This window comes from Glossina fuscipes, unplaced genomic scaffold, assembly GCF_014805625.2.
Source record: "Glossina fuscipes isolate IAEA_lab_2018 unplaced genomic scaffold, Yale_Gfus_2 86, whole genome shotgun sequence".
Lineage (NCBI taxonomy): Eukaryota > Metazoa > Arthropoda > Insecta > Diptera > Glossinidae > Glossina > Glossina fuscipes.
Window position 1 is genome coordinate 2,651,479 of NW_023998440.1, and position 27,295 is coordinate 2,678,773.

Genomic DNA, 27,295 nt, shown 5'->3' on the forward strand with positions numbered 1-27,295 from the left:
TACTTACCATGCGCTGTTAAACAATATGCGCCATGCGTTGTCTGAGATGTCTGAGTAAATTCAATGTCAGTGAACACACAAGCACTGCCGCGAGATTTCAAATAGTGAGCAATGATTACATATGAATTTATGAAGCGCACACACACATAAACAAAGTAATGGTGGGTGTAGAAAGCAGTTAGAATGAATTAATGAAGAAATCCAATTTTGAGTAACCAACTGAAAAGCAGTTTAAAAACATCAAGTTGCGAATTTTGCCTTTGCTCGTTTCTTTTTTTTTTTTTAATACACCTTTACTTTAAATAGAATGAACATTATCAAACTAGAGTCCAACTCATGTTCTTATCATAAAAAAGCACAGTAATTCTGTAGCGCACCAAGAGTTTATTTCGCCGGAAATGTTAACCTCTATGCTATCTATGCGACTTAAGTGAAAAACAATAATTAGATAAAATGTTATAATACGTCACTTATGGGTGGATCACTTCGGTATTCAAATCGAATTTCATTCCATTACCGAAATGCAAGATTCATGAACTATCTCCTCCTGTTTGAGCAGTGATGGGTATCGAGGACGTCTTGCGGAATTTCGATGAAACTAGCATTACATGCTACTCTGGTCAGAAAGTCAGACCAATTAATTTTATCTCTTTTAAATCTGTTTATTAGTCCTTCTCTCTCTTGTCGGCTTTAAAGTAATCGCCCACTGATATTATATCCCATATCTCTATATGTCCAATTCTCGAAACTGATGTTATAGCCGATTTCCCGAATGGCTTTCAAAGCTATGTGCGAATCAGTTTCTATCTCTTCAGTCGAGTTAAAACGTTGTCCCTGGAGTGGTCTTTTGGCCACTGGGGCTAAGCCAGATGAGTACGCTGGTTGGGCAATGATCTGTGTTGAATTTTTAACGAAATTGTCTCGAAGAGCCAGTTGCATATTTTCGATATCAATCGAGGTTTGACGCGTTGTTAATAGATCCGTTTTAAATGTCAACGGGGTCAACGAGGTGCCTAATTTTTAACTGACGGTTTTGTGAGCAAAGATTCTTTGATTTGTTAAATTTTAATTTAAATTACTTTGATAGCGGTTAACAGTCGTATGGAAAGCTTTTCATCTTCGACCCGTCCCCGGCCTTTTTAAACTATTCATACCGCTTGTAAACATTTCTTTCCAACAAAATCTGTTCACCAAGAGGTCTCTGCAACATCGTGAACGTTTTGGCAGCTTCCTTGCTGTGCGAAATCACGCATTGTAAGAATGAGAGAAAATACTCTTTGGGCCATGCAAAAACAAGGGCAACGGAAACATTAATGACGTTTACGATGCGAAATTTGCCAACAGCCATCTTGAATTGATTGAACTTGAATAACTCGGTCATGCTTTACGCTCACAATATTACTTTGACTTTTTTGTGTCAGTTCTCCGTTCCGTTGCTGCAGATTAATTTTTTGAAATTTGTATAAAGACAACTTTATGTTCGGAATAATTGAAGGGAGAGACAAAATGCCTACGAGGTGGATGCAATTTTTTCTACGAAGAATAAAGTTTTAATTCACTGCACTGACAAGAACGAAACATATCGTACGCTTTTATCACATACCTTACCGATAATCCTTTCTTGCCAACCCTCCTATAGTCTGTTTTCCTTACAACGTAATAATCATAATATTATAATAATATAATTACTTATTTTTCCCCTTTTTTGTTTGTACTGTTTTAAGCTGCCTACATTTTACATATTTATTATTATCCATTATCATTTTAGCATATCTTTCCATTTCACTGCTTTTGTAGAAGTAATTTCCATTTCTTTTGTTAGTTACTTTACCCCGTCTGCGATTCCTGTGAGAAATTTATTTTTTCTAATTTAAAGTTAAACTACTTTAACGACGATGATAATGCATATTAATGGAAGACCTGTTGCTTGCATTATAATGGATTGTTTAATATTCTTCTTATATATTGCATATATGTGTATCTTCGTTAAATGCATGCAGGCAAAGATATAGAGGTACTTCCCTAAGTACCGGTCACGCTATTTAACAACAAAAGCAGGAAATTCTCAAGAAAAAGAACAACAGCAGCTCAGTGGAACTCGAAAATTTCAATTTCAACTTCTCGCGAAGAGAAAATAATTTAAAATAAACAGACACACGCACTACACTCAAACATGTACTCGTACCTGAAGACATACACACGTAATTACATCATAGTTTTCTAGCTTACCTTAGAATGAATAAGAAGAAAAGGTTCATAAATATAATTTGAACTCGATGTAATAAGAAAGTTTCTTGTCTCCTGTCTCTTGGCTCTCTATAAAATGTTATAGAATAAGTAAATTACGCTTTCTTAAGCACTTCCCTTATGGTGGCTAGTAATGATTCTATTTATTTAACATAATTACTTAATTAAAACGATTTATTGAAGTCTGCTTTATTGGAAACTGTTTTCCGTTTATCGTGCGAAACAACCCAGATCCACGTTTATAATTTGATGTCATTAAATTTCCTTCTTTTTTTTTTTTTTTTTGTTTGTCTTTTACTCTAAACATAGCAAAAATATGTTAAATGTTGTGTTAAAGCTGTAATGTCATTCCAAATGACAAATGACTTTTGACGGTTACTATTGTGTGACATTTTACATTTTTCTGTGTATTTCATTGCATCCATTGTCTATCCAACTAGCAAACTAAAGCGAAAAAGGAGAAAAAATGTTTTTTTTGTTTTCAAATCGTCTTTTCTTATCTTAATGTCTTCTTTTAGACGATCACTGATGATAAAGCAATTAACGAGAGAGGCTTCTTGTATTTCTTAAAGCCTTTTTAGAAGTTCCCAAAGCTTAAAATGTTGCAATTTGCTTGGCAGAAAATGTTTCTTTTAAACATAGATGAGAACTCACTTTTACTTTTTTTCGTTTATTAATTCTGGCAAGAGCACACACTACACTAACCAACCAACTCGTCGATTTTTATTTCAAAACGAAACCTTGCACTATCGAAGGATTTTAATACATTGCATGCTACAGGCGCATAAAATATCCAGTTGTTTTATAGTTTCGCTCACGGTATTATTTCAAGGGAATCATTTAGAAAATTATTTTGTTGAAAGAATTATCTATTGTTGATTGTGTATTTTTCCCTTGTCTGCGGCAGCATATCAATTTTTCGTCCTTGAGATTATTTACATAAACAAACACTTTTTGGGATACCGTCATAGGAATGGCTGCGCTGCTCAGGCAAACATCAAATCATTGATTGAATTGGATTTAAATCAAAAAGTGGACTGTCTGGTGAATACAAAAGTGTACATTCCTGTTCACCGCCGCTAACGTTTCCTGACCTATAATATTTTTCCGAAACCTACGTCTGAGCAACCTCTAGTGATTTTATTGTGCTGTGCTGCGCTGAATAATTGTAAATCGCTTAATGACGCTTTAACTATTTAATTGAATATGCAAACATGGCCCCAAATGCTGTGTCAGCTCCTCAGACGATGTCCGAAAATTTTACCTGAGGCAACTACAGGTATTTTATTTGAATAAAATGCCGGTGCGGTAATGAGAGGTATCGAAAAATTTAAGAGAAGGGGAAAAACGTTAAGTGCAGCTTGTTTGGCGTAACCTCACAGCTTTCGGTTGTTTGCTCATGACAGCATTATACGGCGCTTATCTCATGTTCACCTCGTCCAAATGGCAAACTATTGTGTTTGTGTTTGCTTTGTATGTGGTATGTATGTGGTTTGGGCATCACAGCTGGCACACATGGGTTATGGTCACATCATTCATATAAAGCACAATGGTCATTGGGTCTTTTTCATATGGGGAAGGATATGGCGAAAAAGACAGCGTATTATTAAAAATTAATATTTGGTGGGGTATCTTTTTTGCTTAATAACATCTTTTAAACTTTTCGACATATGTGTGTAATTTTTTTGTATAGGAAACAAAGACTTACTTCATTGCTCTTATAGTCTATTTTTCAGGTCTTAAATAGAAGGGGTTGAGTATTTTCGCACATGGCGATCGAATTCATCCCACATATTTTGATGGGGTTAATGCCTGGTGATTTGTGGAAGAGGGTGAAGCATTTTGGAAAAGTTATATACGAACCATTCTTATATTAAGCGAAACCTATGCTTGAGCTCGTTATCTTGGTAGAGTTTAAATATTTCGGAAACACCGAGTTTGTCCACTCTTTCTTTTAAATTGTATCTCAGTATCCTTAAAGAAACCTTCCGTGTTTACAATGCCATCCATAAACACCAATTTTCCGTTTCCATTGGCCCAATACATACCAAACTATGCCCATTGCCATGCTCGCCTTAAGCCGTTGGTACAAGAATTTAACAGGAAACTAAGATCAGAAATTGCGAGAAAACATTTTTCTAAGCTCATTTCAAGGCTAAGATCTGAAAAATAGGCAGAATAAGAAGAATGGGGTAACGTCACTTTTACACAAAATATATGAAAACGTTTAAATGACGTTATTAAGCAAAGAGGAGATCACACCAAATATTAATTCATGGCAATTTTTCGAGTTATGTGTACGGTTCCAACTTATTAGCAGATAAAGCCTGCGACCTGAAACGCTACACACGTTTCCCGGTGTGATGGAAGAAGATAGAAGAAATGCGCTGATCTTGTGCAAGACGTATCTCGATATCAAGCCTTACGAAGGCGACATCCGAACCCCTAATCTCAAACGTGAACGGGACCCATAGGATATAGTCAGTCGACCATCGCGGTCCCGCGATGCCTTCCATCCCACTGTAAGGCCACTAGTTCGCAACGCTTTGTCGCCACGCCCCCAAAAAAAAGAATATATATATACCCTTGTGTCACTAGTGGTGTACAATGTTCAGAAGTTCTACATTTTTGTTTTCAAAACCATATTTATTACCATATCATTACTTTTCTGATATCTTCAAATGTTGGATTCGTTAGAAAGACGAATTTTAGTGTTGTTTTGTAAAGCGGAAAAACAAAATCGAAGGCGGTATTGAACTTAAAAAAACAAAGGAAAAGATCAAGAAAACGTCGACCAGATGGGCGACAATGTACACAAAAAACACCGCTCTCGGCTAGAAAATAAATTCCTACACCGGGAATTGAACTCAAGACTTCTTTATGAACTTCACATACCCTAACCACATGAGATATTGAGCTCCAATATTTTAGAGTCTACAAAAACTAATTTTGAATAGCTTGATATTAAATAATTACGAACGACGATCTACACATCTTACAGATGGAGAAAAAAATTTCTAAATGCCAATTAAAATCAAATCGTGTAGTAAACATTTTTACCAATTAATAATAAATTATTTGTCAACTTAAAGTAGGCTTCTCATCTGCACTCTCTTAAATGGTATAAAAGAAGACGTTATAGACAGCGTTCTTTATTGCTATATCTTGGAGCTTTTATCTTAATTGCTTAAAATTAATTATAATTACGCCTTCGACAAGCCACTGTCACTAGAAACTGACCTACGGAAAAAAAGCAATTATCGCCTGTAAAGAGGTGATAATTACAATTTATTACTTCTCGTTAAGTATTCGATTTAAATAAAAATAAAAAAATTAAAAAATTGAAATTCTAATATCACTGTCAGTTAGATAGTGGCATGAACATGTCATGTAACTAAATATAAATCATAGAAATGTACACCGGTATCTTAGTGGTGAATAAATCCACATAGTATATATAGCACCCACGTGGAAATGGATTCTTATTCATATTATGATTGTTAATTGTGGTAATATTACAATTTTTAACATGGAAATTACATGAAAACCAACACAATGTAATTAAATCTTAAGTATATGCAACCGGGATGTGACTGTGCGCGAATGATATCATATTTGAGACATAGAACGCATTAATAACTTGAGGAAAATAACAGAACGAGCAAGAGTAATTAATACTTGGAATATGTTTTTATTAACATGTTTTTCTTTTTACAATGCCGTGTTGTTTGCGGTTTAAAGAGAACATCATGTTGTGTTGCTCTAAAGTTAAAAAGGGAGTTTTACAAGATTTTTAACATGCACAACTCATGTAAAGTTAACAAAATGGAACTAATACTATTGTGTTCAGATATGTCATTGTTGATGACGTTAATCACAATCACAATCACAACCACAATCATCAGCTGTCATTGTGCTATTGGTGAAATGTCCAGCAATCGTTAGCTGGTCTGTCGACATAGGGCAAAACATCATTAGCCTTTAGAAATAAACTAAAGATTTTTTTACTATAAATTTTCTCTTTCTGTTTTTTTTTCATTTCTTTTTTATATAAAATTTCTGTGCCGTTAGCTGCAGTCAATCTATTTTCAGAGCTCATTCTTCTTTCCAGTGGTTATGCATATTCTGTTTACGCACCGAGCTAAACAATGTGCCGGTTAATTCTGACGTGTCGATGTCTACATATCAGTCTGTCTGTCTAACTGCCAGTCTATTAAATGCATATTGCATTTAATATATATCATGATTCTTGTTTCATCTTACTCTTTCATTTTTCCATGTACAACATAAGCAAATCTTTCAGACATTGCGTTTCTTTGTTCGATGGTAAAACGCATGTTGTTTGGTTCTGCTTGGTTGTGCCATAGATATTTTTTGGTATAATCTTTTTCGTATTATTCTTTTTCTTTTGAATTGCACAGAGTTCTTCGTAAAAATTAACGAACCGTAACATTCAACACTTTAACTCAATCAAAAAGAATTTATAATAGCCGCAGAAAAACCTGTGGAACGAATTATCTGAATTCACAGGATAACTACCTATTGCAACAAAGTAAACAAAGTTTATTATCGCGAACGAATAATAAAATGCGATTTAAGAAACCGTTGTGCCTTCATTGATATCCAGAGCACATATATGCCACATAAAATTGTTACGAAATCCTTTTAAATACCACTTACAAATATGTTAAGGTTCACAACTTAAATAAAGGAATATGTATCGAATTTTTCGTTCTTCCTTTGAGATACATGTCCTTCTTCATCACTATTTACAGATGATACGCGTACATCATCCAAGAGTATACTTCCCTTTTTAGCGCCAACGTGAAAGTCGATGACATTTATTTAAAATGTTGTTTTCTTGCAATCAATTGTGACGATATTAACAATTTTGGTTGCTTATGTTGTTTCCATACCTACAAGTGTGTAATGTTATAAATTTTCATTTTTTACCTTCATTTTTGAGACTGTGAACCTGCTCGCAATACACGTCAAGCAGCTGTGCTAATAGAACTAAGTCAATTCCTGGCCCTGCCAAATGGACTTCTAAATGATTTAAATACGATTATGCAAGATCTCAAAAGCGAATCACGTCGCAGAGACAACACAAATCACAAGACATTTTTTCTACACTTGTGTTATAATGAAATTGAGATTGGAGTATTTTTTCGCGAAAGGCCAGACTATATACACTATAGTTTTGTCCGATTTTGTTTTATTTTTTTGTTGTAATAAGCAAACACTCTTTTACTTAAAAGGCGGATGCTCGGCTAGCTTGCTCGGTAGTGCGTGAGACTCTTGGTCTCAGGGTCATGTGTTCGAGCCTCACGTTGGGCGGTTTCTTTTTTTTTTTGGTTACAGTGATTTTAAAAATAAATAACAGATTTTAGCTTTTGAATTAACAGTGCAATTTGCGAAAATCAAAATTATGTTTACAAATAAATTCCATATAATATCGTCAAACATCAAATATATATTAATTACGTATCTTTATCAAATGAAAGAGAATAAATGAATTTTTTTGTATCACGTTTTATATTTTAAACCAAATTTTTTTAAATATTTTTTTGTTATGTCTTACTAATTAATTAGTGTAAAGAAAAAATATAAATCCACTCCCTGGCAAAGGTAAACTGATCAAGAATCATGATAGCCCTCACTCTTTGTTCCATTAAAATTTAAAAGGAACGCCTTCCTATTGTATTTGATTTTTTATGGATTTTACGCTTACACTAATGATTGTAAGCTCAAAGAAAGTGAAGAGGCTGTAGCAACAATATTTTTGAGTTTCTTAAAATAAAGAGAAATACTTGTACGCCCTTTCTCCCATTAAAATGCCCGTCTCCCGGTGACAGGTGGTGTTAGTAACCATTGCACTGCCCAAAGGTTTTTATAAAACAAATGACTTATGGCTATGAAGATTAAAACGATTTTTTTGTTATGTTAAACGCAATTCCTCAAAGCTGCTAAAATTGCTTATTTTTTGCAAAATTGATTTTTTTTTACTATATAGTATTTATTCGTAGAAGAAAAGAAAGCAAAGACGACACGATAAATTGATAGATAGAAAGTGTAAGAAAAAAAAAACAAAAATAAATATTTTCATTTGTACACACAATCAGATATTTCACCTTTGGCAAATCTTTCTTAGACATGACGAGTTGCTTTTTAACACTTTTTCGCATTGGGAGTATCTTGTATGCGTGGTCTAAGTTGATCGAGAAACAGGGAACAACAATAATGATGACAATATGCAACAACAACATAAGCAACAAAAACAAATAAGACAGTTATTCTTTACAGATTTCCATCACAGCTGGAAAAAATGGGAGCAAACTAAATTTCACTCCTCTATAACATTTAATGGGCGTAGCTATTTTTCCATATTTTTTAGAATATTTATGGAAACTGTTATTGTGAGCTTATCGTAGTTTAAAAGCAATGAATAACAACTCAGAAAGCTGAGATGTTCTCAAGTTATGTTGCTCTGTAGGTCTGTCCTTAGACAAAATTTGTGTGTGTTTTTGCCAAACTTCAAGACGATGTTTTAGTTGTTGCAACGTGGAGAAACTTTACTAAAGACATATAAAGACGTATAAACAAAGGGACGTGGTTAAATTGATTTCGGTTTTGGCAAAATGATTATACCACTTGTCCTTCCGCGGTGAGTATAAAAAAATAAGAGATTGAGCAAAAAAATATCAGTTGTCCATTAGTAAATTAAAAAAAAACAACTTTGCATCGCGTAAACCGAAGTTCCCATACCGGGAATCGAACCCGGGCCTTCTGGGTGAAAGCCAGATATCCTAGCCACTAGACCATATGGGACGTTGATTGATTATGTTTAAGTTACCATAACAAATAATAGTAAACATATTTATATTTACTAATGTTTAGAATTTTCATAACAAGCCAACAACAACAAAAAAATGCTAATCAATTCAATATTCATTCATATACTGATACGTAAAATTAAATGTATATCTTCACAACTCTTTGCTTTGCATAAACTGCAAGAATGAAATCTTTCTAATCCTTTTTAAAATATTGTATGGGTAAATTTTTTATCCAAATTTCTCGAAAGGCATTTCGTAAATTTAAAAAAAAACATAAAATACAGCACTTACGTATTTCAAAAATATGTTTATAAAATAACATATTAATTTATGTTATTATGAAGTTTTGAAAATGCTACCTACATTTTTTCATTCTAATGATAATGTATAGAACATTACTAACACATTGATCATACCGCGTAATATCAATATTTTTAGCATTATTATGAAAGGATGAAAAACGAGAGAAATTACTTGCCCAACTTACAAATCTAAACCTTCACATTTCATATATGTTATAATGTTTATTATTTAAATAAACAAAGAAGAATATTATTATGTAAGAATTCAGGTAGATACGTACACATCTGGATATTTTATAATCACCTTTACCCACGAGGAAAGTATTTAAATAATTAACGCGGCAATTATTCTAATCACGCAATTGTCTGTAATTGATTTCTTCAACGTGTGTTAATGAATTATATGTAATTTTATAGGAATATAATATTCGTGTGTGTCGCTATTCATTCATTTTATTAAGAAATCATTCTTACATAATCCAAGCAATTCCTGAAACTGATTTACCTGTCAATTAACTGCGATACCTAGCAACCTCTAGCCAATTACTCTTACAGGTAAAAGTCAACACATTCTTTTCTCTGCCGGTAAGTTACTAATTATCATTCAAATCAGAATCGCCATTATGATCATCGTCATCATAATGCAATATAAATACAATGCAATAAAATTCAAAGGTGGTATTGAATTAAATGCCCATAAAGCAAAGAACTGAATTCAACGGTCAATATAATACCAATAACAAATAACATATAAATATACAAAGAATTTTAAATAAAATGTTTAAAGAGAAATTTCAAAACATAAATTAAACTAACTACAAGTCATACCATAGAAATTATTAATGGAAATTATGGGTATAAGGAAACCTTTACGAAAGCATTCACACAAAATAACCGCAAAGAATTAGAATGACACAAATACCGCCGTAATAACAAAGCATTGGTTAATAAGTAATGTTGAGCCTTCTAAACGCACGTAAATGTGCCATGCTTAGTTAACCCAACAACGAAGCAGTCGGTGCAACGACTTTATCATAATAGCTGCCGAAGATTATTTTTTAGATAATCATAGGAAGTAGTTTAATTTTATTATACTGTATGTTTTATAACTTTTTTCTTGAGAGATCAATTTCTGGAAATTTAAAATTTCAAATGTTTTCAATGTCGGATTCGCTATCTTTAGCCAAGCACTCCAATATATACGGGCTTTATTACTTTGGTGAAAAGAAAAAAATTTTTATTTTATCGCACTTGTATAAGTTACTCACATATCTTAGTAGACATTGCGATCGGTCAGTAGCCATAACAGAGAACAATGTCTTTGCTGACACACAATAGTCTTTGTGATTATATATCAGATTTGCTATACGGCAACAAAAGTCTGATAATGAAACTCTTTAATATCGATTTTATTAGAAAACGAATAAGAAGATTATATTCGGCTGTGCCGGTGACTTTTATACGCACGGTGTTTGACAAGAAAAGTAGGCTCACTCTACATTGTACTGTGGGGATTCCTTGACCGATATAGCTTCCAATGGCAAAATTGAAGCCGAAATCTTCATCTTTCCAACCAAGAGAATATTTGCCACAGATGTTAGACGGATAGATAGACAAGTAAACGGACAGATGGACGTACTTAAATCGATTCAGAATTTCATAACGCTGGAGAATGTATAAATCTTATTGGCTCTTGAAGACCTCTTCCGAGTACTGCACCATATGGGGTGTAGAAGGTGTTAAATAAATGCCTTACTTGAGTTATTTTTTTAGCACAATTGAGCAAGAAATAATTTATTTCGAAAACCAACCCCACAACAAACAAAGGAATCCAATCTGAAATACATATAAATACATATAAAAACCATTTTATATCGCTGTTGAAAAGATGGTGTGGAAAAATGCAAGCAAACAGTTCCATTACTTTCCTCTACTCCAATTGTGTTACAAAAATACGTTAAGTTTATGCGGAAGGACTTGAGATGCACTCATCTTTTATTACACCAATTGAATCGCAATCACTTTCAGCTTGTCTGTCCGTCCGTCCATTTTGTTTTCTTGTGCAAAACCCGGAGTTTTTGAGATACTTTAATGAAATTTATTTCAACAATGTATTTCGGCCCAGGAACGAATTCTCATCTACGACTGTGTTGAACAACTGTAGGATAGTGTACGGTATTTAAGAGTTAGCATTTGCCCACTATATTGATTTTTGCTCTATTTTTTTTTGTTCGTCTGCTAATGAAAGCATCTTTGTAATTATATTTTCACATATGTTTCTTATTTCAATGACTTTCTTCAAATTAATGCCTACCACTTAATTAGTTGACATATGTATTATATAATATGATAATCAGGTAAGAAAATAACCCGAGTTGAATTTTCTTTGCATCTGCACCATTAGATTCTAATTTTGAAATATGGCTTTAAAGAAAAGACAAAATCACTAAGTTGCCGTTACTAAAGCATTACCATAAATAAAAAATATTTTTTAATATAGTAAGTAATCGATGAAATATTGAAACTGAAATGAAAGTTAATAACAGTCAGTCGCCTTTGAGAATAAAAAAAGAACAGACACATATACGAGAGCATCTATAAGTACACTGTCAGTTTGAGACAACAATCCGCTGTGGAATGAATTCCCTACCCGCGAGTTCAATCTTTTTAGTCGAACGAATATCAACATAAATAAATTATTAATCAAGAAACCCTTAAATTTATTAATGTCTTCATTTCTTTCGAAGCATTCTTCTAAGCTTTATTATTTGTCAGCGAAGTGAAAGTGACAATAGTTTCTGTTTTCATTTATTTATAACATTTATTTTATTATGTTTTTTATATCTAACTTGATTTAATTGTTATCCGTGAATTCATTACCAAAAAAAAAAAATATATATATATATATATATACACATAAATAAATAAATATGTTAAACTTTTTTAATGGAAATATTATTTAAAAAAAAAAAATAATTTTTTTAAAATGAAAATTACCATAATTATCACATAAACTTGATTAGTGCGTAAAAACTAGTTTTTTATCATTTCTTTGCTTTTCTTATTGCAATATGTAAAGAAATTTGCATAAGTAGCTAAAGTATACACATACCAGCTATGCATATGCATGCTTGCCCGATTGCCTGCATGTTTTGCACCAACGACCCACTTCAAATTGTTCAGTTGTTAATATTTCTTCTGTATTTTGCTTTTTTTTTCGCTTACATTTTACCCAACGCCCATGCACAGAAATTTTTCTGGTTATTGACCTTTACGCGTGCGTGTAGCTTACATATGGAGTAAGAAAAAAAATGCATTAGAAAAGCAAATTTTTACAAAATTTCGATTCAAACAAACGTTGAAAAAGAAAAAACTATTATCAATGGTTTTGTTAGATCAACTTGTCAATATGGCACGAATCTATTGATCTCCATCGTTTAGATTACTACTTCTAATCAAACATACGCTGAGCGTACGCTTTTGCCGTATTATTACAAGGCTGTTTGACATTTGAAATTGGCTTAAAAAAATGTATGCATATACATTTAAAGCTTGCTCTAAGTCTCTGTGGTGTCAATGATGAAATTCTAAATGCCGTGACATGCTTGGGGATGATTATGGATAATAAGTTATGCTCTGACGCACACGTAAATTCTATATGCCCACCCCAGTCAAAATTAGAGTAATCAAAGATTTAATCATGCCACTTATATGTAATAAGTGTTCGTATAATTAGATATATATTATCCTAGCAGGGATATGACCACATCTCAGGTTATATTCTACATTCTCCAGGTTGTTCCTTCCTTCATTTACTTTATTAAAGTTCTGTCTTTTAACATCTTTTCTTTAAGTAGATCAGTTCGCAATAACCATTCGTTGTTTTCTCAAGTTACGTGCCCTTTGTCCAAACCCTTCCAGGTAAGAGTTATAAGAGCTTATAATTCCCTGCCTAGGGAGTAACAACAGTGTAGATACTCTTATCTCATTTACAAATATAAGCTTTTAATTTTTGGCCGCTAACAATGAGATGAGTATTAGGACGAAAATGTGGTTGTAGTATGTCTTTTATCCTTTCCTACCAGCCTCAGTCCCAGTATTCTTGTCCCTTTTTTTTCCTCTTTACTTTCAACTTTCTTTTCTATTCCTTTAGGTTGTTTAAGAACATTTTGCATTTTAATGTGCTATGGTAGACATTGTAATCTCTTATAATAGGCTATAAAGGCTTCGAGGTTACATAAATAAATTATTTAATAAAAAATTAATGATAAGGAACAAACAAATACATAAATAAATTAAAGATACGTAAAGAACTTTTTTCCTTCTTTGATAGTTACCAAAACAGTAACAGGTCCGACGACGTTTCTTCTTTGAATTTGTAACTTTCCAAAAAAAATATTTACATTAAATTTTAGTTCAATAACTAAAAGGTTCTTTTCATGACACTTTTATTTCACATGTTCAGTTTTCTCATCTTTTAGTACGAAAATACAACATAATCTCTAACAGATAAGCTATATACATATAAAGTGGAATTGCGTAGTTACATCAAACTTGTTAATAAAACAAAAAAACGAAAAAATGAGATAAGCCTTTCTTCTCTATTTAATACAAGAAACTGGCAGCTGCATGTTTTCACGCGATTCGTGATTAGCCGATCGCAAGTAGCACAAAACAGGACACATTTGCTATATATAATGCCACTCAATAAGTGCCCGGTCCGGCAAATGTATGGCAATATTGTTAGAACATCCATATAATTTCTGGATGGTATCAACCTTCAGAAAAACTTCAACATTTTATGACATTTCGACCATTAGCATAGCAGTTACGATTGTTTTAGTGACAGCACTTTTATTGTTGATCCATTGACACAAATCGCATGAAAGCATCCCATTTATTTCGCCTAAACAATGCCAAACAGCGTTCTGAGTCATCAATACGTTACTGTCATAAGTGAGCATTCATTTCGAACAGAGCTTCCTTATGGACAAAAGTTCTTGCAAAATAGTGAATACATTGATTCTGATGTCTCTATCAATCATCTCATGTATTCAGTCTTCCAAAAGGATTTTGTGCAATTTTTCTCTGTTTTCCACAGCAACTGCCAAATTCGTTGAGCATCATCGGTATCCATTAGGTTTTGCTTAAAATAACCAAACCAGCCACAAATTTATTTTTTCGACAGACAAGAGTCGCCGTAGCATCTTCCATGCCAATACGGATTATGAACGTATCTTAAATTAATACACAAAATTAAGAGTTTTCCAGCATTTCGAAAATTGCAAGAGAATCGTCACTAAAACAACTGTAGCTTTTCAATTAACTGCCAGAATGTCATGAAATTTTGATACGTTTCGCTTGAGGGTTGCCACTATCCAAAAATTTTTCATTTCGTGCATAGTAAAGGAATTAGTTAACATGTTTCCGACAATATACTTGCATCCTTTAAATATTAACTGAGTTGCCTATGTTCACATTCGCCAATTATAACCATGAGTCAAGAGCAAAAATATTACCTTGAGGTTTCTTAACCCAGTTTTACAACCATGTGCATGCGGGCAACTGCCGAGAGACCAATGAACGGACAGGCAGGCAAGATTGTGAAATTCACTTTCGCTAACGACTTGCTCATCTCATAAGCTTTTAAAGGGTATTGCTAAGAATTAGAAAGGGAAGGGATGTATTTAAGAGACAAATAATATTTGCCACCGCAAGAGTTATCGCTATCTGAAAAATATTATTTGCGTTGAATCTACCTAGTTGTCTGCCTGTTTAATGAATCCGTTAGAAAGCTGATAGTAACACAACTGAACGGTCAACGTTCATAGACGATCTTAAAAGCTAGCCACATATCAAGTTCAAGTGCTATGCGTCTACAAAAACAAAAAAAAACCAAAAACAAAAGCAGTTGATATTCAAGAATTGCAATAAGGTGAACATAATTTGTTTTACTTGTATTGTATGTCGCTGATAATAAGCGGAAATTAAAGACATCATAAGATGTTCTCTTGTTCGCGACTACGTTGTCGTTCACCCTAACATTTCAAGTCTAAGTGTTTCATTTACCTGTTTGGATAGAAACAGCTGAACGATCAACCAGTACGTTGAAAACAACATTCGATCTTTATCCAGTTCACTTTAAAAAGAAGCATAAACAAACACGTAAACATAACTAATTTTACCGAAAATTTTTTTTATCAAGATTAAAGCAATCAATTTGACTACTACACTGGTAAATTCTAACGTTCTTTCTTTTGGGTATAACAAAAGCTGGTTCTTTTACATAAAATATCTAAAATTACGGTAAACTGTTAAGAGGTTTTCAAAGGCTTAGGGTTAGGTTTTTTTATAGGTTTTTTATAGCAATTTTTTCCATTAGTATAATGGTTTGTTTTGATTGGTAAAACCATTTAAAGATTTTTATTTTTTTTTAATAACGCGTAATGGCATTCACGTGGTTAAGTTTATATCGCTAAAATGGTATATTTGACTAAACTCATTAGAAATTCATTAAATTTGACGTTTTACGATTGAACGGACACCTTCTAAGCAGATGTCACGATGTAAAGTTTAACATATATTGACAGCGCACATCAACGGGGAAAGAAATGTATGATCGTAAGCCTGTAATAAAAACTAATATTTTCTTGCATATATTATAGAGAGAAATGTTTATGGAAATTAAAAAGAAATCAAATATAAATTTGAAAAAAAGTTAATTTAAAATCATTTAAAATTCCGGTAGATAATAAAATGTTAGTAATTAACATAAAATATCTAAAAAATATCTTATCTCTTAAAAATATGCATAAATAATATAAGTTTATGCAAATGTGAGATAAACTGGCATACGCTTGGTTATCTTTTTCAACGTTTGTTAATTTCCTTGTAAATATTATTACCTTGTGGTTGGCTATTTCATATTTGACTTCCTTCTATAATTTATTTTTCAGTGACTTATCCTTAATTTCCCAACGTTATCAAATGGCACCGAGTGTTTGTCAAAACTCACCAAAACTACCGCCACACAACGGTAACTGTAATGGAGCGATATCAAGTGTCAGCATTGTAAATGGTGGTAGTGGCACCTTTTCAATAACACAACATAGCAATTGTGGTGCAAGCAGTATAAATGGTTCGATGGCATCCTACAAGATGTCCAGTTCAGAGAATAGCTGGTCACAGATAACATTCAGTAAGGTAAGCAAAATTAAATTGAAATACTGTACAATAAAAAAAAATAAAAATAAAATTGAAACATTTTCCCGTACCGGGAATCGAACCCGGGCCTTCCGGGTGAGAGCCGGATATCCTAACCACTAGACAATACGGGACTATGACTATACAATGTTAACAGAGCATATTAAGTATATTACTGTTATACCATTTACTAAAACTATAGAAATTTTTCATTTGAGCAAATGCAAAGCAAAAAATAGTATAACACAATCAAGCTATGTTTTATAAATAAAACAAAATGAAAATGTGCCGTAAATCAATAATCGTTGTTAAAGCTTTTGGGAATATTTTAAGTATACTTGCTACACGTAATATGCCAAGTAAGCATATAAAAAGTTACTCTGCATTTGTTTAGAATTGAGAATAATTCAAAGAGTCGGTCTGTATTTGTTTACAACTGAGAATAATTGAAAAAGTCAGTCTGCATTTGTAAACAGCTATTGCATTAGAAAATCGAATAAGAATTTGGAATCATCTGAGAGTAAGGGTATAAGTTTGGAGCTGTTAACAAATACAGACGCTTACTCTCAGATACGACCAAATTCAGACTCGTATTTGCTGCGCTGATTTCTACCACTTTAATAGATTTGCTGCGCTAATATCTCGTTTAAGGCATTTGCAATACCATGAATTTCTTAAAAAATGTTTATGTATTTTGATAACAGTGTTTGTTAGAAAATTCGAACCAGAACACAATGATTAGAGAATTCTAAAAAAACTCTCCTGTTTTTTGTCACATTAGTAAGTTTACCGTTGCAAATGCTGCAAATTACATATGTAAATAAATATGTATGTATGTGTATTTGATTTTCTGGGTTAAATATATTTGTACACAAATTTTTTACATATTTTGTACACATCCATAAATATGTATATATATGATGTATATAATTTGCAGCGTTTACGATAGTAGAGTCTGTACAGTAGTTCCCGTTCTTGGAGTGCATTTTACCGGCATACACGCTAATCCATTATTATGAAAACGGAGTATTAAGCAATCATTAACGAACTTTCTCAAAACTTGGATGCCGCCGTTTTTCGGCCCAACAGTATTTTTAATAACTTTCAAGGATTAATTTATTTAGTCTTTATTGAATTCTCTTCCAAAATGCACTCGTCAACGACTTTTTAATTCCAAATGAAACATTATACTTATATTGGTAAAACCATTATGAAGAATACCTTATATTAACAACCAAACCACCAGAATAGTAGATTTCTTGAAAAAAAGAAAAATGGATATTAAAAATGTCAAAATTCTTCGCCCTTTAGATTGGCTACAATATATTGTATTTATTTAGCTATCATTTATTTCTTATCTGCAGGAAAATCAACGACCACCTGTTTATAATCCCGAAGATTATGTGTTGTCTTTAAAAAAATTCGGTAAACGTCAAAATGGTGCAAACTCGCGTTCGATATATGATACAAATGATTTAAGTCCCAATACCGGGGAAGCTCACAAATCAACGACATTACCACTCAAACATTGCGATTATAAGTAAGCCAAAAAACAAGGCAAATGAATTATTTAGAATAATTTGTTACTTACCTCACTATCCCAGGAATCCTATTCTGTCGCCACCCGTTCATGAGAACGAGATGTCATTACGCCAATTTTCATCTATAACAGATTTACTGACTAAATTGAGAGCCGACTTAAGAGTATCATTTCCTAGGTAAGAAATTCCTTCGATAATTGTAACGACTGCCTTCTCATGGATAACGTTTTATGTTTAGCTTTGTGCAAGAATTTGTGGCCACACCTTCCGATGGCATCAGTTTACTTTTGGAGGTCTTAAGATCTATACAGTTGTCACAGACTACTAATGCTCCTATGAATGCGATACCGAATGCGAACACCATGCCTCGTCACTCACAAAGTTATCAAAGACGAGCTCTATTGGATGAATTGGCCTGTTTGTAAGTATTTCGAAATGGTTGTTTATGGTTTAACTTATTAATCCGTCCCACACCGTTTTATTGTAGACAATGTATAAGTATTTGTTGTTCACGTTCTTTGGAGGCAACAGCCCGTTTAGGTAACACACCGGTGGGCTTAATGCCTTTAGCGGCTTCAGCGACCGGCCAAGGGATCAGGGCACGTATTTTGGCTATGCAACTGATGGCAGCCGCTTGTGATAAACAAGCTTTTGGTCATGGCAATCAGAAATCAGCTCAGGCTGGTCATACCGCCGTATCCGAAGCTATGTCTACTCTACGATTGCGTTGCAGCGAACCGGTACGCTTTCGCTTATTGATGGGCATGCTTAACAGCGGTGGCGGTTCAGGTGAACTACAAGCAATGGGTATAAGGTGGGATCACGAACTTATTTTAAGTATTCTTATACATAAAATGGATTTTTATTCTAGATTTATCAATGCTTTTTTGGAGAGTTCAGAAAATCTGCAGCAGCGTTTATACTTACAGGCGGAACTCTTTCAAGCCGGCTTTGATCCCCACAATTTGTGCAAGGTATTTAACGTTTAACGTTCCGCGTTCATTCGGTCGTGTTTTTTATGTACATTTTATAAAATAAATAAATTTTTGGCAGACGATTTCATCTTCCTCCCCTTGGTTAGATGCGTTACGCAATGAATTGAAACATTTCAATGATATTTATGTTGATATAGACAAAATGATTGCTCAAGCTCGGGAGGCAGAACGTGTACGTAGTCAAATGGTTATATTGGAAAGGAGAGTTCAAATTTTACACGAAGAAAAGGCTGTCCTCACATCCATGGAACGTCGTTTGCAAGAACGATGTGCCGAATTGCAGAGGGAAATTTTTCGCCTACAGGGCGCGCAAAATGAAAACGGATTTAAATCTTTGGACAAACAAGAAGTAACCTTGCCACCTCATATACCACCTAGTAAGCAAGAAGCATCCGAACATGAAGATGAAGGTATTAGCAGCTCTGATACTGGACCATCTCTAAGTCCAGTACCCATATTGGTTTTACCTCATCTAGAAAATGAACCGGAGAAAAATGCAAATAAATCAGTCTCGGCCGATACTATCGAGGCGGCAATGAAGGAATTAGATAACGTGGTGAATGAGGCGGAAAAACAGATTTGCTCAAGTGAAACGAAGTTTACATCAACGCTATCATGCAGCGATACTAAAGAAAAAGATATTGTACCAGTAAACATAGTGCCACAGCCGCCTCGAAAATCTCGTTCGCTAGCTCATCTCGTACCGCATGAAGGTTCCGAACTGGATGGATCTGAATACGGCATGCTTCTAATACAAAAGCAAGTCGAGCAAACACAAGATGAAAGAGTAGCGGCTATCAAAACATTTTTCGATGAGACGGATTACGAGCTGCAAGAAATGGAAAAATCATATCATCGTCCATCTCTAGAGTCGCCAGAAATGCCAGAAACAGATTTGAATCGTACGCAAGTCTTTGCACATAGCAACACTCGAGAATTGTTGGATGTTATAATGAACGCCCGCCATAGCGAAGATGACCCCACCATAAAAGCTTTACGTGAAATTGCTGCTACTAGTGGCGATAACAATACTGATAAAGATCGTGATTTAAAGAATGGAGAGACGAAATGTCATAACTTTACCGAAGTCGTGTCTTCACAAACAAGATTGGCTCAACAATTTAATGGCGTATTTTTCATGACCGGCATGAACACGCCACAAAGATATCCCAAACCAGATTTAACGGCTGCTCTTCAAGCTCGTCGTGTTACCAAGAATGTCGAACGTTTAGAGGCAGCTTTCGCCAGTCACAATGAATCTTACAATCTCGAATGTCTAACCGTCGCTCACAATAATCAATCTCGTAAGAGTTTGACACCATCTCAGCGCGAAAAATCACGCAGCAACCAACAAATATATTTCGGTAGCAATCCTACGTTACGTATTGGCTCGTATACCAGCATTAATCATAATATTAATAATAGCCGACCAGACTTGCTCAATCAAACGAATATTACCACACGAACAAGATCATATACACAGGGAGCAAAAGTAACCGATATACCTTCGGGTTTATATTAAAATAACTTTCCGCAGATTTTTTGTGCAATAATCCATTTCTCTAAAATTTCATATAAATTGTAACCGAATTTTGTAGATAAATTAAAAATTAGTTGTAAATAATCTTCGCTCACCGGATGACCGTTATCAGGCAATTACATATGTCAAATTGGACGAATGGTAACGGGAAAGGTCTGGTGGAAACACATTGGGATAAAATTCGTTAAGTTTAATCATATTGATTTATTTACTTGAGTTCAACGTGAGAGCAAATGCACGAAACGTTCAGTCATATTCCTCGGCTAGAGAAGCCCCCAAAGCTCGCTGAAGACAAAATGAAGGCATGAATTTATTCAAAGCGCAGAAAGAAATTGAAGTACATAAACATGCATCTTAAGTCCCTGAAGAGATAGCTATATATATTTTTCTGTAAACTTGTAACATTCAACTTAGCTCCCCCGCGAGATTTAAAAGCAATTTGTTATTTTGTTTCAAGTTGACTCTGATAGAATTTTGGTCGGTATTCTGGGCACGAAACGCCTCGAGATACTGCTAATTGTGAAAAGGCTTCATTTCGTCCATCGTCGATCGTCCATTTTGCAAGCCTTTGTAATCCAAACCCAATGTAAGCGAATAGGTGGTACCGATATGGTAAATATCTCACTTTATCTGAGTTTTCGGTATTTTCAAACTGAAATTGTCACTTCGCGAAAAATTAAAGAAACAGAAAATTCTTAAAGATATTGACGGCAACACTTTGATCAATCGACCCATGAAAAACTTATGAACTAAGGAAATGATTACATTGTAAGACACGAGCTCCACTTTGAGGATGAAAAAGTATTATTAAATAAATAATTTTTATTCTCTTAAAAGGGTTAAGCAAGTGATCGCCACAATTGGTAATGATAGATTTCAATCAAAACAATTGCATTATATCTTTCAAAACTTCCATGGCCCATAGTGAGATTAACTGCACTTGAAGCAATTGAGAATCTACGATTAGTATGTCAAACAATTTTAACCGGATGTCGCATTTCGGTCTTCCGGTGATTAACGAAAAGAATTTACAAAATATTTCAATACATTAATATACTTAATTATGCCACTAACGAATTTCTTAAATTATTTTATACTTAAAAAAATTAATAATCGAATTAAGTTTTTGTTACAATTTTTAAATGATATTATTTATGCTTAAATGTTAATAGCAAGTAGTATTAAGTTAAATAACCCGAAAATGTTTTTAATTTAATTTATCAAAGCGAACATATCCCTTAATAATTTCTTAATGTCGGCTTTATTTGAACATTTTTTGTTTTTGTATGATTTGTAATATATATTAGAATGGGAACTATCGTGAATCTTTTCCTCTTAACTTTTTTTGCAATTTTTCTACCAGTCTCGCCACTTATGGGCCAATCATCAGATGAGGAAATTGATTAAAATCTTGCGCATCTTGCTTCTCCACAACCGATGTAATAGCAAAAACAACCGCAACTCGTACATACGATCTCATTTCACTAACTCAAAAAAATTTTTAATTTTTTCGAAAAATGTTGTATGAACTTGCAAGGTTTCTCAACATTTTCCTAAAACATACACCTTGAAATGCAGAAGAAGAAGGACAAAATTATTCATGTATATAAGTGATATGTTATACGGTTCACAAAAAACGCCCTCAGCTTTCACCGTTTCCACGAAAATGAATATCTGAAAAAAAGATATGAACCATCACCTAAAAATATCCTATTTTAAAATTTTAATTCAAGAAGTGTTTAGTATAAATATTTGCAGGTTCTGAAAAAATGAAAAAAGCATGCTATCAATCGAATTTTAAAATGGGCGTGAAACGCCAATATCAGAGAACATGCAAAAATGATTACCACTAATTGGTGGTCCACGAACTTGATCTTGGATTTGTAAAGAAGAAAAGTTTAGGGAAACATTCTAAATGAAGTTTTGAAACCACTACTTGGGAAAAACAAGCCGTTCAGATCTTTTGCTGGTTGTATGGACCTGGTGATAGCTTTGAAGTCTAACTTTGAAAGAAAAACCTCCGAGTAAGCAAGCTTTTCCACAAAAATTTTTGTGATCGTGATACTTCTATATAGACGTACAGACTTCGACCAGGAACACATATGATTTTTGGAATCTGCGATGAACACTTTTTTGTATTGCAAGCATTGGGAGTAGATATTCTGAGTTTGTTTCCTTATTGAGCCATAAGATCTAAATAGTTTGAAATGCTAATACCATTTATATATACATTATATCGCGCTCGTTAGGTCGATCTAATAAAAGCAATTTGGTCGCAGCAGCATTTTTACAAACAAAACCACGTCTTATATTTCTTCTTAAGAGCCATGCATTTCGAAAGTGACCAAAATCCATTATCCAAAAAAATCAATCTAGCTATTGTTATATTTACATCTCCGCGTTATCTTTTCATTTTAAAGAAAGTCGCAAATAATTTATTTAAAATCGCTTAGATTTTCTATGGTAAAAATTTACTGGTTAATGAAATGATAAAGTATTTGTTTTGAAAATGACTTAAGTTGCGATTTGAGAATTTCAAGTGGATGTGAAGGATAATATAGAAAAGAATTTTACGAAATCGTTGCCTATCATTTAATATATAAGTTTAATATGAGTTTCAATGTAACTTTAGTCTTAGCAAACAAAAAAAAGATCGCATCGAATAACGACGAAGAAGGCAAAAATTTTATTGAAGAACATGACGCTCCATTAGACCAATATTTGCCATTCCATAATCCTGGTCGCTATTTTAGTTTTCCTTTCGGCTTGCAAACAGCACTGCCTTACCCAAAATTAACCACTTCTATTCTAATATTACCAAACAGAAATATAACAGCAGTTTTGACATGGTCCACTTTGAAAGTGGCTTAAGTCCAATTACAGTCATCAAAATCATATGGTTTTATAAATAATGCTAATTATTATGCTAATTGGACTGATAAATTGTACGTCGTGAGAAACTCAAAAGCTTTATTATTGATAAAGGGAATTTGTTAAAACCCAAAGCTTTAGATATGTCGGTTTTAACGCAAACGAACTTAAGCTGCTTCCAAAATAACCCGTTTATATATTTTTAACTTACTATTATTTTTTTTTAATATTTCATATATGACAAAATTATTTCACACAGTTGCAGACATTTGCGTTTAGTTTCTATTGTCTTCGGTTTATGCAGGTTGGATTCGGTTAGCGAAATTTTAAATTTATTTATAAAATTCTTCAAATCTTTTTTGTTGTTTTATTTCGTATTGTTAGTTTAAAAAGTTTTTATTTTTTTGCTAATTAGTACAAATGCAAGTTTAAATATACAAAAATAATATGAAAAATATTTTATTTTATAACAAAAAATTTAATTTTGATGCATATTATCTAACATTAGTTTAATGAATTTTGGAATATCGTAAATAATAACAAAAAATTTAATTCAAAATAAAGTATCACTCGATTCAAATAATCTTTGTAGTCATTCGATTTACAGCAACATTGTACATTTCTTTTCAAACTATTAGGTAGGCTGAAAATTTCTAACGATTTTTCACTGAAATAAAATTTTTTTTTTTTATATAAAAAATAAACTTGTTATTTTGGATGAGTGACGCTTTTCTGCAATCTCACGAATCGTTACGTGCCGATCAGCTCCAATCATAAGTTGGTCGTCCGATTTAAAACATTTGCAATAGTGTTCTTCCTTGGGACATGTCGCTGTAATAGATTCCATCGAATTACATTCCATATTGCCCCCTGTACGTTGAAGACAGACATACAGGGATACACATCAGAGCGAGAGATATGCTTAAACGATTCAAAATCGATCAGTATAACGAGAGATGAGTCTATCCTAAGTTCTTCTACGAATTGCTTACATTCGGAGAAATTTTAAGTAGCCCGGCATCGGACGTAACCGTTAAGATAAAGCTTTTTGGAAATTTATAAGAAAAAGAAATAAAAATTGTATACAGAAGATTGCATCTATGGTGAGCGTATGTTATGAATCGAGTTAAGGTTAATTTTGTAGGTATCTTTGGTGGAAGACTGTTCTTCTTGTATTGGTATTGTCATAGCTTAGACCTTATGCCTCTATTGGTTATATCATGAGAAGGCCCCCTTAATAAAATAAAAAATTTGCATAGAATTTCGATAGTTTTGCATCAAAAATTTTAAATGGTCTAATTAGGTCGTGCTCTCTACATTTTTTATTTGCTTCTTTCTTGCGTTGAGATGAAGATGTAGTCTTTCGTTTAATAAATGAATAGCAAAGTAGTGATAACTATTATCGTGCTCTAATTATTCTACTCACTTTAAAAATCTATTCCTATTAGCAAATTTGCTGGTAATTGTCGCCAATGAACTCTCAAAGTTATGTTAAATCTGTAGGTTTATGCAGATATTCCGCGTTTTCGAAGCGGCTTTTGATTACGACCTGCGAAAGGTAAGTATGAGTGGTGGCATGAGGATATTTAATAGCGGACGCGGATAAGCAACCCAAATTAGTAGGAACGTAGGAATCTAATAAAAGAGAATTGGTGTGTGAAACTGCTAGCGACTTAATTGAAGGCGGAGAACAAACACGAAAAGAAAATAAACGATGTAAAAGCGATAAGAAAGAAAGAAAACGAGGGCAAAATAACTTTCAGCTACGTGATTATTCACCTTCTCAAGGCTAAAAAAAGGGATAAAAATAATTTTTTTTTTTTTTTTTTCAACAATAACTCCAGGAGTGAAAGTGTTCCATATGCATTTGATTAAAATTTTTGAGTCATTGCAAAATGATGAATGGTTCAAACGACATTTAAATGAGAACCACACTGTAAAGAGAAGTAGGAAAAAGCGGTGTATCATAGAAGCGGTGTATCGCTCTTTGTGAAACGAAACTAAAATACAAGGGGGTAGCGAAATATTTTTGCTCTTTAAATCTTTTTGCCTGTTAGAATTTCTGCTTTTGATGTGCGATGTTGTGACTAACGTTGACGTAAGAAAACCCACCCTTCTTTTGTAAATGCAAGCAAACATTCGGTAAAACATGGGTTTTTCCCGTTAAGAGCATCAGAGGCTGTAAACACAATGAAGCCTAAGTACGTTTTTCGTGGTGGAACTTTAATTTTTTCAAAGTCTTACGCGGTCTTATGTGAACTGAAAAACCCTAGAACGCAAAAGGAGAAGTTTAAAAGTTATTTATCTGAATTATGTTTACATTGCGACAATTTCATTCTTTGCATATTATATGATTTCGCATTTTGATGTATGCGATATTTATTCGATTCCGATTGTTTGCGGCACTATTGAGCATGCGAACCATCAGTTTGGCTTGTCCATGTGAGCACAATATTACTGTTTAGTTTTCCAGCTGATGTCTAGTAAGTTTTAAGTGAAATATGGTTATCTCCTTTTCGCTAATTTAGGCATGCGCAAGTTTGTCTTTCATAGTCCGTCAGCAAAGCAACGTGTAAAAATTAACTACCACAATTAATTTGGAATTGACACACTTAGCTTGTCGCATTCTACTCTCCAACTCCTTTTATTATATGCCCACACACTAGGTCGTGGCATCCACCATATTTATTTTGGAATTTTAACCGTTTGAGTCCTACACGGTATTGAGAAAACACTGTCGAGGAATCCCAATCAGCCCCATCCCGCTTCCCCTATATATGTACGAAAATATCCAAGCAGCGTGGTAGTGCTTGTTTAATTTTATGTCGAGAAATACCATTTTTTCATCACTCCGTCACTTTCATTGCAGTTTGCGAAGTGATCGGACGTATTCTTCCGTATTCTTCAGTTAATAATTCTTTTCATTATTAATAATTGCGTGTTTTAAAATGATTAGACGAAGCAACGCACAAAGTAAGTGAAAAATTAATCTCGATTTACTATTTAATTTTTCTAAGTTTGGTGCATCCCTAAATGGGTATAATGAATCAAAAAAAAAATCTTTAAGCACAAACACAAATCCATGTGATCATATTATTTACGTTAAAAGAAGCTGTGTGATCTACTGGCGTCAATAAATCTGAGCGCTCGACTTCGACAATACGTAACGCACCGTCAGTTGTCCACCGTGCTCGAAATGTGCTGGGTTTTCTCGACATAAAATCTGAACAGCGTGATCACGCTGCTTGGGACTCAAACTGTTAAGGCAGATAACATAACTTCATTTGAGAAATGTACAGAGTAGTTTCAAACATTCTGTCTTCTTTATCTTATGATTAATAATAAGGATACAACTTTGAAGATGTGTGGAAAAGAAAATTTAATCACTTATACACGCGCGGGCGCGGTCTATTTTTTCTGTTTTGCATAGAGTTCTACGTACAGTAAATGTCGAATAGTTGTGCCTTCTATCTTTTACAATTTTTGAGTAATGAGCAAGGGCTCATCAATTTTTTTTTAGAAAAATGGAAAAGGGTTCAGTTTATGCTTCACCATGGACTTTTGCTCTAACCAATTTGACTCATTTTCAATAGCAACCTGCGTACAAAAACATTCAATATTTCTACAAAATTTGCAGTCGATATCTGCAGTTTTGTTATCAGCAGAGTCTCATCAACACATGGTTTAATCAATTCGGAATTTCTTGCTGATCGAGAACATATATACTTTACAGGATGTCTGAAGCTTGCAAACATTATGA

General features: G+C 33.5%; 1 protein-coding gene and 2 non-coding genes across 4 annotated transcripts in view; 1 reads left to right on the forward strand and 2 right to left on the reverse strand.

Annotated features, from left to right (window-relative positions):
- LOC119638241 overlaps window positions 1-23,907 on the forward strand; it is a 62,235-nt gene extending 38,328 nt beyond the window's left edge. The window contains exons 4-10 of one of the 2 annotated variants that reach the window (XM_038034909.1): window positions 16,342-16,588; window positions 17,953-18,128; window positions 18,193-18,306; window positions 18,368-18,550; window positions 18,617-18,943; window positions 19,001-19,103; window positions 19,183-23,907. In XM_038034909.1, the coding sequence (XP_037890837.1) occupies window positions 16,342-16,588; window positions 17,953-18,128; window positions 18,193-18,306; window positions 18,368-18,550; window positions 18,617-18,943; window positions 19,001-19,103; window positions 19,183-20,646 (2,614 nt within the window). In that variant the 3' untranslated portion in view covers window positions 20,647-23,907. The remainder of the gene's footprint in view (window positions 1-16,341; window positions 16,589-17,952; window positions 18,129-18,192; window positions 18,307-18,367; window positions 18,551-18,616; window positions 18,944-19,000; window positions 19,104-19,182) is intronic. The other variant, XM_038034910.1, reaches the window with a different exon arrangement.
- On the reverse strand, window positions 9,004-9,075 carry Trnae-uuc. Its single transcript has one exon. It is a non-coding gene; the product is annotated as a tRNA-Glu (tRNA).
- On the reverse strand, window positions 16,651-16,722 carry Trnae-cuc. The gene has a single exon. It is a non-coding gene; the product is annotated as a tRNA-Glu (tRNA).
- Window positions 23,908-27,295: the final 3,388 nt, after the last annotated feature.